At 41.8% G+C, this 12,207-nt stretch overlaps 1 protein-coding gene across 2 annotated transcripts in view; it reads right to left on the reverse strand.

Moving 5' to 3' along the window:
- CC2D2A (coiled-coil and C2 domain containing 2A) overlaps positions 1–12,207 on the reverse strand; it is a 160,993-nt gene that overhangs the window by 121,593 nt on the left and 27,193 nt on the right. For both annotated transcript variants that reach the window (XM_077477759.1, XM_077477758.1), the window contains exons 8-10: positions 11,625–11,778; positions 6,763–6,899; positions 1,013–1,144 (exon numbers count right to left, since the gene is read on the reverse strand). In XM_077477759.1, coding sequence (XP_077333885.1) covers positions 1,013–1,144; positions 6,763–6,899; positions 11,625–11,778 — 423 coding nt within the window. The remainder of the gene's footprint in view (positions 1–1,012; positions 1,145–6,762; positions 6,900–11,624; positions 11,779–12,207) is intronic.

Here is a 12,207-nt window from a genome sequence, read left to right on the forward strand (position 1 = left end):
AACCTAAAATGTAATGTCATCAATTAAAGTGAATTCAATAAGCAATTTTCTTCCCTTCAAAAAGGAGTCCCCCATCACATTAGTGAGATATATAAAAGTGGAAGCTTAGTCCCCAACCTAAGCTACCTTAAAGGACAAGGGCGATTAGACTATTGCGGTACAAGTGAACTCAACATACATATGAACAATTGTATAGAAAATTATATAAAAAGTTTATTAATACATATTTAGTATGAAGCAAATAACCAAGGACAGATTAAAAGCATGGCAACAATCCAGGAGTATTACCAAGATAAATGGTCCCGATAGGGGAAGATCACAATGGGATAGTTGATCATGGACAGAGTCTCAACTAGTTTCGCGGACTATGGCCGCTTTGTCAGGAGAATATCAGTATCTAGCATACCCAGGACGTCACTAGAGGGTCCCCCGTGGCGTCTGTGAGGGGGATTTGCAAGTAAATGGACTGGTATCTTGTGTATAGATACATTGCAGATAAGGGGTCCTGGGATGTAAAGACCAGCTGGGAACAGGGGTGAACATGCCCAGTAGGGATTTGCGCTGCTCTGGGGTAGAAAGCAGAAAGGCAGAAAATGGGAGGGTATAGGTGGTACGCGTTCACTGCAAAAAATCATATCGTGGCATACAACTACCAAAATAAGAGAAAAACAGATATAAACAGACAGAAGATGGCGTAGAGCCCCTGCTTTCAGAGTAAAATGCCTAAGCAGGGAGGATTCATTTATCCACCTCATATGAATGGATTTTTATTTCTTTCATACAGCCCGATGACTAAACTCGGAATAAAAAAGTAAAAAATCTATGGCCAGCCTAAGAAATTAACAGTTTACTGTATCATTTTATTAAAACAGACAGGCTTTATTTAATAATGAAATTCTATTATGAGCAGTAGTTCAAGCTTACCAGTTAGAATTCAGCTTTAAGCAGTTTATCATTATCATGTAAACAGATGTGTGATTGGCTACCATAAACCAGTACTATGTATACATACCTTTAAATAAAGGGTCTCCAGTGCTGGGTCTAAGCCTTCATGCAGAGTAAATATAGGTGGTCTTGTAGTTGAAGTTTTTACAGGATTAGGCAAGGCTAAAATGTTTCCATCATCACCAAACCATTTCTTTCCCTATGTACAAATGTACAACACAAATTCAATGAGTACAAAAGGTGACAAGCCAGAGTCATTCTCAGGTAGTTCTTAATGTCCAGAATACACAGACCCTATTAATACAGTCAGCCAACAACAAAATAAATACAAGTACGGATGAAGAGGGATAAGTACAATAACTAAATCAAAGACGAATATTTAGTATTGCATGTAAAGCAGTCATTTGAACTGCAGCAGGTAACAATGAATGAGATTTACAAAAAGTGGTGCCAACTACTGCACGATTTACAAACGTATGCCTATAATTTAAACAAGGCATTGCAGATTGTACTGTATTATATGCAGCTGTGCGATTCATATACTATATAGGAAATGGAATTATACAGAATGAAACTTTATAACCCCCCCATCCCTCACTGTCTTCCATGTGTTGTTTGTACCGTTTTAAAACCACCTTATAGCATAGCAATATGTACTGCTTGCAGCAAACTGTTGTAATTGTTAATCTGCTATGTCTAAGATTTCTATTAAAGCTGGCCATAGATGGATCGAAATTCAGCAGGTTCAGTAGGAACTGGACACAATTCCATCCATTTATGAGCAACCTGGTTGTAGTGAAGTTGATCCATCGATGGACTTCAGTACAACCAGGATATGCGTTTTTTTCGCCACATTCGCTACCAGTGGCTATAGCAGCAGTGATCATTTTATTTGGTTGGTGGGGAAGGCTCCCTGACAGCAAAACACAGTAGTGCTGAAGGAGGGATTCCCCCATCAACACTGACTGTGTTGTCAATAAAGTCCTATGGGCAGAATTATGCACAAACTGGGGTTCCTTGGTAGGGTTGTGAAAGGTTAGAATCGCTGTCATTTTTATTGATGTCCCTGCTGAGCTCGATTTGCCCCCAAGTCCGGTCCTGCTGATAGGGGGTTAGAGAGGCTGGAACTGATGGGAAATCTGTCCGCTGGAAACTACAGCAAAAACACCTTTTCAGTAAAGTTTACATTGTTTTTTGCATCTTCTGGTCATGGTGACTCCCGTTTCCCTTATTTATTTTCCTGATGACACAGGGGTAATAAAACTTCTTGATCCCCTTTAGTTCAGATTTCGCTCTCAACACTCCACAGAAAATGCTCTCCTTAAACTCACAAATGACCTACTAACAGCTAAAACCAACGGACATTATTCTGTACTACTTCTCCTGGACCTCTCTGCTGCCTTTGACACAGTGGACCACCCCCTTAAAAAAAAAAAAACCCCACTCCTTTGGTCTACATGACTGCACTGTTCTCTGGTTCTCATCCTACCTATCCCACTGCTCCTTCAGTGTCACTTACAACTCTACTTCCTCCTCTCCTCTTCCATTTTCTGTCAGTGTCCCCCAAGGTTCTGTTCTTGGACCTCTCCTTTTCTCAATCTACACCACCTCCCTGGGTCAGTTGATTGTCTCCCATGGCTTTCAATATCTCTATGCTGATGGCACACAAACGGTTCAACTATCAACCCGTCCGCCAATGCCAAGGTCCTAGGTGGACTCCGAACGAACCTTTCGACCTCTAAATAGGCTATCCCCTGTCAGTTCACCATGAACGCTGCTGCCAGGTTCATCCACCTTACAAACCGCTCGGCGCCTGCTGCACCCCTCTACCAAACCCTCCACTGGCTACCGCTCAACCAACAAAAATTCAAGATACTAATAACTTACAAAGCCATTCACAACCTGGCCCCCAGGTACATCACTAACCTGGTCTCAAAATACCAACCAAATCATCCTCTTCACTCCTCCCAAGACCTCCTGCTCTCTAGCTTCCTTGTCATCTCATCCCATGCTCGCCTACAGGACTTCTGCAGAGCCTCTCCCATCTTCTGGTATGCTCTATCCAAATCTGTCGGACTTTCTCCTACTTTGTCCACTTTCAGACGATCCCTGAAAACGTATCTTTTCCGAGAGGCCTATCTGGCCCCCACCTAACTGTACACTTATTTTCTCCATCAGCACATCCCCCCTCTTAGATTGTAAGCTCTAACGAGCAGGGCCTTCTGATTCCTACTGTATTAAAGTATATTGTATTTGTACTGTCTACCCTCAAGTTGTAAAGTGCTAAAAATGTTGGCGCTATATAAACCCTGTATAATAATAATAATAATAAAAAAGGGTGCGAAAATCTCAGTGGGGTCACAGACAGCAATAAATATCAGACAGAAGTACCAGCTCTTCCTTATAAAATTTAAAAATAATAAATACATTTAAAATCATTGGCTGGATTTGGTCTGTTCCCAGGAAAAATGCTAAATTTAGGAATACATATATTAACTGAAGAACAATACACTAGAGTCTGCTTTTCATTGTTGGTAGCAGTTTTAATGATGTTTTTTTGAAGTCCTGAAAGACATTAAGCCTTGTACTAACAACATCCATCTTCTGTGTGTTCCAGACACAAAGTCCACATTCATGAGTCAATAATTTGCTAGATTTAGAGCTTGTACATGTGAGTGTCAGGTGATATTTCAAGTGGACTAGACTGGCCTGACTTTAAAAATCCCCTCTGTGTCTGCATGTTGTGGTAATTTGTGCAATAATGAACTTCAAGGCATGTTAAAATTTTTGGTGTGTTACACCGACTATGATTCAGAATGTACTATTATAGTAGACTGCAATGCAGCACATTGTACACACACTCGGTTCCATGGTGTGCATATTAAAAGGGTCATGTCTGATTTTTGCATATTATCATTAAATGACCTTCCATTCATAATAAATTAGCTGCCTTAACGCACAGCACAGTGCCCTGACCAAATGCGCATTAGTATGCATGCACTGACGCATCACAACAGCCCAGAGAAAATCGGATTTGGGCCTAAAACATTTCTGAATAAGCATAGAAATATCTAATGGTAAATTCAGAGAGGTGCAACTGCTTCCCAATGGGAGATGCTTTTCTACCCACTGGCCACCAATGAGAGACTTTTTTCCCCCCACTGGCCGCCATTGAGAGAGGTTTTCTTCCACCACCGGCCACAATTGAGAGAGGCTTTTTTTACCCGTTGGCCGCCAATGAGAGAGGCTTTTTTCCCACTGGCCACCAATGAGAGAGGCTTTTTTCCCACTGGCCACCAATGAGAGAGGCTTTTTTCCCCACTGGCCACCAATGAGAGAGGCTTTTTTCCCCACTGGTCACCAATGAGAGATGCTTTTTTTTCCCACTGGCCACCAATGAGAGATGCTTTTTTTTCCCCATTGGCCACCAATGAGAGAGGCTTTTTTTTCCCACTGGCCACCAATGAGAGAGGCTTTTTTTTCCCACTGGCCACCAATGAGAGAGGCTTTTTTCTCACTGGCCACCAATGAGAGAGGCTTTTTTCTCACTGGCCACCAATGAGAGAGGCTTTTTTCCCCCACTGGCCACCAATGGGAGAGGCTTTGTTCCCATTGGATACCAATGGGAGAGGCTCTTTTTGTCAGGGGTTCCCTGAGAACCGAAAGTTATTTCAATGGTTCCTCCATGTTAAAAATACTGCTCTAGTCAGTACAAATAGTTGCCTTGGTAAGTTCCACACACTTTCCAGCAAATGATCTCCCAAAAATAAGTGGGCTTTTGAAAGAGTGGGCAGGTGATATTGCAGCGATGACAAAGGTTTGTTGTGTAAATGAGTGGAAATTATTTTGCTTGTTCAGATCATATAAATAGTCCCTGGAATTCACTAAGTTTTGTAGATACTGGCCACAACTCAATAAAGTAGTTGCACCACTTTTCTGGTGGTACTGCTGCAGTTGAATGTGATGTGCCAAATTCATGCTACATTTGCAACAGTTTCATAGACCGGTACAACACGCATGTCAAATTCATTACGTTCTTATTTATGAGAATTTACTATAGTGGCCCTATGTCTGCGACAAATCCAAATTTAAAGTGGTGTTGCCACCAAAAAATTAAAGCTTAAAATTTGTAAAAAAAATAAAAAAATAATAATTGGCAAAAAAAAAAAATTTTTACTCACCTCTAAATACCGGTTGCTAGGGGGTCCCTCGTAATCTGCCTTCCTCATTGCCCGGGCTGGTGACATCACTTCCCCTCGCGCCGCACATTCACCTGGGACCTGTCATGTGTCCCAGGTGACTGTACGGCGTATCACGGCGCCCTGCGCCGCTCACGCATGCGCAGTGGGTGCCCGGCTTGGAAGCCACAGCCGGGTGCCCACAGTATGCAAGACGGCGCCACGAGCGGAGCGGGGAGCGAGGGGGGGGGCTTCGTTCCCCCGCATCGCTGGACCCTGGGGCAGGTAAGTGTCCGATTATTAAAAGCCAGCAGCTGCAGTATTTGTAGCTGCTGACTTTTAATTTTTTTTTTTTAGGGGGTACCCCACTTTAAGTTAAGCTAAACAAGACCAATTCTATTTTGTTGAAACTATGCTGAACAGTGTAAAATGGTGATGATTGCAACAATTTCAAGTACATTTCTATTGTATACGTGAATTTGTAACATCACGCCATTTGCATGAATAATATGAATTCCGATGACTCTTCAAAATGTGTTTCGCAGTAGTTTAAAAACTGCTGAAAAATGTGTCTGTAAGGTGTATACAACTCTGTTGCAATCATATCTCCTGTGAAGTGGTGAAGTTTTACAGGCAGAGAAGCGGTTCGGAAAAGTTGGGAGGGTACTGTAAACAAATCGAATATCAGCTCAAGAGGTAAATAAGAAAGGATCACCGCTACTCCTGACCAGCCCAGGAGAATATACGATAAAGAGCGGATTCAGATGACATGTCTCCATCAAACCACACACACTGATGCATTTCACCCCAGTGGGCAGGGTAAAATGTCATCTGAGGCCGCTCTTTATCGTTTATTCATCTGGGCTGGTCGGGAGTAGCGGCCATCCTTTCTTATTTACATTTACTAACCCCCTGGATTGCCAATTGGACAAGCCTGCACCCCATGTTCTGGGACACGGGAATTAGCTTTCTCTACTTTGAGTGACGCCAAAAGGGCATCTGTTCAAGAAGAACGCAAACATTGTGTCACTGAATTTTCTCAAAGATGCAACTCAATAATTACACATGCCACTCAATCAACAAGACCTTATTTGCCCCCCATGTTCTTTATCACCGATATGGCAGTATTTCTCTGTGTGAATTTGTCACAACAATAATGCCAGGCAAGAAAAAAGCACCACATGAATCAGTCATATGAGTTTGTACTAACAATGAAAATATTGCAGGGTTTTCATGCATTTGACTTCTGACTACACACACACACCACCAGAAATATATCACAAATGCTTTTTTGAATTGCCCCCAGCGTGTGCCGAGATGAGGACTCATTTCTGATACAGGAGAAAATGAACAGAAGGGGAGGATACCAAGCCTGTAACCACCCTGTTAAAACCAGTTAAACTGAAATGGTAAACTCACTGAATAGATGGTAAAAGGGAACAGTAAGTAAACCATATATTTTATGAACAAATAGTCTTGTTAAGCCTTGGTTCACATTAGAGCGATTTGAGAGATCAAATTTGCATGACAAGTCGTAGCCTATTGGAGGCAATGACACTGTTCTAATCGGTGCGACACAGATTTTGAAGTAGCATCATTTCAAAGTAGCATCAATGTGAACAGGGCTAAATGATCTTACCGCATCTTGCTGCAGTATCCTGTTCTCCAGAATGTTCTGATTGGTCCGGGAGACTTCTGGCCTTACACCAACATATAGGCCCTCATCTTCTAAGTACCTGGGCTGCATATTGTCGGGGAGCTTCTGGGATAGTGGCACTGGTTTTAAATGATAAAACAAAACAGAGTGAGAAAAAAAAAAAAAAAAAAAAAAAAAAAACACACCATTTAGCGCCTCCTGGAAGTCCCCACTTTGACCGACTTTTATCAGTACTGGCTCTATTCTAGCACTTTTTCTGGCTACTAAATTTCTTAATATTGATTGAAGAAGCCTAAGGGCAGCTTCACACTGCCCCAGAGCGGTGCCTCTGCACTTTAGGCAAAGCGCAGCTAAGTCACAGGTTTCGTGCGGGTTAGCTGTTCTTTCCCATAAACGGCCTGCAGTTTTAGAAAGCACCACAAAGATGCAGCACACAGAAGTTTTGTTACTCTTTCTGAAACCGCACCAAAACTGCAGGACCTCATAGAAGGCTATGGAAAAGTGCAGCTAATCCAAACAAAAAAAACAAAAAAAAATCCAGGCTAGCTGTGCTTTAGCAAAAGCGCACAGGGGCAGTGTGAATCCTAAGTTTTAGTAATGATACAACCATGTCTAGTATTCTGGTAACTGAAAGTAGGTAATACCTGTATAGATGGTATGTGAATCTTTTTTTTTTTTCCCGTGCCTTTATTAAAGGATAAATTCACCTTTTATGAAAAAGATAAATGCACATATTTTTGCAGAAAAAGAAGCAGAATGCAAAGTCAGGCTCCTGAATGCTCTCCCTCCAGCTTCCTGCCCGTACCTCTTTACAGCTTTTAGGCAGAAAGATGGAGGGCGAGTGGATGTGTACTTTCTATTAAGAACTACAAGCCGTCTGCCACAGTAGTAGACAGCACTTGTAGTTTCTTCACTCACAGATCCCTGTGAATGGATGACGCTGCTGTGTGAGCAGAACCCTGCACAGCCACGCCGATTTTAAATGTGAAATCAGCTGTATGGGTGAGGGAACCCCCCTCCCCCCACTGTCACATTTACAGGTGTAACATGCAGCATGTTCTGAAGGTGACCTATCCTTTAACATTTTTCTCCACATTTAATTTTAATTAATAAATCAAAAGTACACTGATACAGGTTTACAGAAGTCATCATATATACAGTAGGATCAGATTTAGTATACATGTAAAGGCTCTCTGAAAAGCGCTAGATGGATTTTCATAAGGTGCCAAAGCAGCTGATTCCAGTTGTTCGGTAGGTTATACTCCTGCCTCTTGAATGCCTGTATTTTTTCTCATCCACAGGCTGGAGGTGTTTGTACAAATGGCACAGCAAATTTAACTTGGTATATTGTTCTGACAGGCGGCACTGCCTGTCAAATTAACCGTTTGAAGTCTAGATGGAAAAGGACCTGGGGGTCCTAGTAGACGATAGGCTCAGCAATGGCATGCAATGCCAAGCTGCTGCTAACAAAGCAAACAGAATATTGGCATTAAAATGGGGATCAACTCCAGAGATAAATCGATAATTCTCCCCCTCTACAAGACTCTGGTCCGGCCCCACCTGCAGTATGCTGTCCAGTTCTGGGCACCAGTCTTTAGGAAGGATGTACTGGAAATGGAGCGAGTATAAAGAAGGGCAACAAAGCTAATAAAGGGTCTGGAGGATATTAGTTACGAGGAAAGGTTGCAAGCACTGAACTTATTCTCTCTGGAAAGGAGACGCTTGAGAGGGGATAGGATTTCAATTTATAAATACCATACTGGTGACCCCACAATAGGGATAAAACTTTTTTGCGGAAGGGAGTTTAACAAGACACGTGGCCAATAATGGGTACTCTTACCCTAAGGTGGTTTATGCCCCAGTTGATGCACAATGGTGCGAAACATGTCGGGTACATAGCCTGTCGGCCAGATAAACCACGCTTTTTATCGATTATTCTGCCTATGCATAATTTCCCTTGATGGCTTGTACCTTCATGAATTATATTTTTTATAATTAACATTTTTAAATACATTTTTGTACTGGAGTGATCTACTCTATGTAGAGGCATTCTTTTCTATTTTTTCTCATTATACCTACCTTCATGATTGCACTTTCGGGGAGTTCGAGACACAGACAACCTGCATTGGATATCTTGATCGAGAGCTGGGAGTTCGATTGTTACTTTTAGAGGAACATTTTCGGTGGATTCACTTTGATGCACGATTGACCCACCATTACGGTGTGTGGGTCCACACCTTAGGGTAAGAGTACCCATTATTGTTCTATGATAAGAGCACCTGCTATCTTCTTAGAAGTTTGCTTTTGGTGGAATGTGGATGTCAAGTATCACATTTCCATACTACCGCATATATTTGAAGTCACCCGTATAAGAATCGGATGGGGTTACATGAAGGACTGATTCATTGATGTTGTAGAGTGTTGACCTCTCATGAGGATTTTTTTTTATGTGCATAGCATTTTCCCATTCTCTGCGATTTTTTTTATGAACCGCACAGATTATTTTTTATAATTTAATGTTATGCATTTTGGATTTGATATTCATTTGCTTTTTATTAATATTTATTAGTTTCACTACTATTGTTGTGGCTCACTGTTTTCTTTTTTTTTTTATATTTGTCTGGTGTGTATTGTCATTAGTATCTCACATTATTTAGCGCTGCAATTTTTGTTTTTTATGTTTTCACAATTCATCATTGTTGTTGCTGGCTGCTAGACTTTTTACGTTATTCTGGTAGCGCAATTGTACTTTTATTTTTTCATTTTACTTTGTGTCTAGCGCAGTTTATTTTTTTATACATCTTATGGTTTATTTGAAGATGCATATGGAACTAGTCCAGATATCCGCATGGCTGATTTATAGACTGGATTTGGGTATTTGGATCATCTCCATCACGTCTATACTGGATGAACATATTTATCCAGCAGGTAATATATCAAAACAGACAGCAGATTTCCACTAGTCTGAGGGAGAGGATAAGAATTTCTCATTGAAAAAGAATGCCATTTATAAAAGGACACTTGCTATTTCATTTGTTCACAAACAACTGTCCACCAATCTTTACTAGTACATGGACTGATGGACACAAAAACGGCATCAGAACTGTTTCTACAGCGACAATATGACTAGCTAAATGCTACCTTCAACTGTAAATCCAAAATCAATATTTTAGTATATTGGCACCGTGGCTGACTTTATACACTTTCTTCACCCCTTTACAACACCAGAATCCATAAATTCAATGACAGGGTGGGTGGGCCTTAATGCCCAGCCAAAGTGTATATGAATCACTATTTTGTTTGGGGGTGCGCTACATCAGCTCTCACAAAACTATGACTGAGATGATACCAATGATCAGAAGCAAGCAAGATGGGCTCCTGATGACATGGTATGGCCAATCACAGTGTGGCATGATTGGGAGCCCCTAGGGCAGGCATGTTTAAAGTCCGGCCCGCGTTCCAGTTTGATGTGGCCCCCAATTGGAATTTGCATATTATATATATATACACACACACACACACACCTGTGGCCTCCAAAGCTTGAGCATGTTATGTTTTTTATGCTGTTAATATATCTATCTCCTTTAGCCTGACAAATCCCGAGCGCCATGCTCATTCTTAGTATGAGCCAGGGAGTGTGGCAGGGTCGTGTTCACAAGTCTATGTGCCCGAGCCGTTATGAAGCTGCCAGCATGAAGAGCCAATCACAGGCACTGTGACTATTCCTAATTTCCGCATCTGTGGACTGCAGAGATCAGGGAAATGGCACAGTGTCTGTGATAGGCAGGGGGGGAAGAGAGAGAGAGAGAGAGAGAGAGAGAGAGAGAGAGAGAGAGAGAGAGAGAGAGAGAGAGAGAGAGAGAGAGAGAGAGAGAGAGAGAGAGAGAGAGAGAGAGAGAGAGAGAGAGAGAGAGAGAGAGAGAGAGAGAGAAGAGAGAAGAGAGAAGAGAGAAGAGAGAAGAGAGAAGAGAGAAGAGAGAAGAGAGAAGAGAGAAGAGAGAAGAGAGAAGAGAGAAGAGAGAAGAGAGAAGAGAGAAGAGAGAAGAGAGAAGAGAGAAGAGAGAAGAGAGAAGAGAGAAGAGAGAAGAGAGAAGAGAGAAGAGAGAAGAGAGAAGAGAGAGAGAGAGAGAGAGAGAGAGAGAGAGAGAGAGAGAGAGAGAGAGAGAGAGAGAGAGAGAGAGAGAGAGAGAGAGAGAGAGAGAATGCCGTTTGAAATAAACTTTGTATAAAATATTTAATTTGCATTTAATTTTGATGGTCCAAAAAATGTCAGGCAAAATGGTCGGCCCTCACGCATGTTCACTTCATGAAATCTGGCCCTCTTTGAAAAAAGTTTGGATACCCCTGCACTAGGCTTCGGATGCCATGACTGACTAAAGGCCAGCTCCCAGCATTGGTAACGCATTAAGCAAACTGTTTTGTGTGAATCTGCTGTGAGTTTCTGACCTGGAGATCCTGCCAGTAACAGAACTTTCTGTTACAGATTGACATTGCTAAGCCGCTATTGTAATTAGTAGCAGCGTTGTCAGCCTGCCATGTGCACTTCTTCAGTTTGCCTTTATGCTCCTTATCTGACTTCTGGTAAGGTCCTGAAATTGTTTGGCTGATCACAAGCCAACATGGTGCCCGACGGCTGGTTAAGTAGACTTTCTCATCAGCCAAATCTGACTAAGCCAGATGTTTGTCACTTCTGCAAAACACTTTATATGTAGGACAAGAACAGTATACTCATTTTGGATCCCCAAATGTGGGCTACAGTGGCCTTCCTCTCTAAGCATATATATTTTGCCTCAGAGTCAATGACATGCCACACATAACCTGATGTGCTAAGGTGTAACAATTACCTTGTCGCAGGCTGGGTATAAACAGGAGGTCTTTTTCTTTCTGTAGCCGGTTGTGATAACCTTCATATTCAGCTGCAGTAATCTCTATGAAGTCACGCGCCGTCTGCTCTATAAGAAACAGATCATCCTCTGGAACCAAGGACTTGTCTTCTCCCTGGAACAATGTCACTAATTCAGTACAATATCAGCACCGTCTTCTAATTTAATGACATTGATGAGCATAGGAATAGCAGCTGCAATATAATTAATAAAGTAATAAAATCATCCAGTCGCCCTTGCGTGCATTAGTAGCAATGAGAACAATTGTATGTACGTGCCGTTAGAATTAAATGGCCTTCTTACCGTCTTGTGACTTTCGCTCAGTGACTCTTTCACACGCCCCTGAACTTTCTCTACATGTTATTATTTATAATTCGTGTGCAGAAGTCTGGCTTTTACATTTGGATCTGTTGGGTTTTTACTGATGCCTGTATCCCCGTTGGCAATATTTTACCTCACATCCTGTTCCTGAAGCAGAAAATCACAAGGACAGACAGCGATTGAAAACTTATTGGACCTCTGGGAGGTTTTTATCCCCAGGAAT

This window comes from Lithobates pipiens, unplaced genomic scaffold (genome assembly GCF_037356315.1).
Source record: "Lithobates pipiens isolate NorthernLeopardFrog02 unplaced genomic scaffold, aLitPip1_a1.2 Scaffold_13, whole genome shotgun sequence".
NCBI classification, from domain to species: domain Eukaryota; kingdom Metazoa; phylum Chordata; class Amphibia; order Anura; family Ranidae; genus Lithobates; species Lithobates pipiens.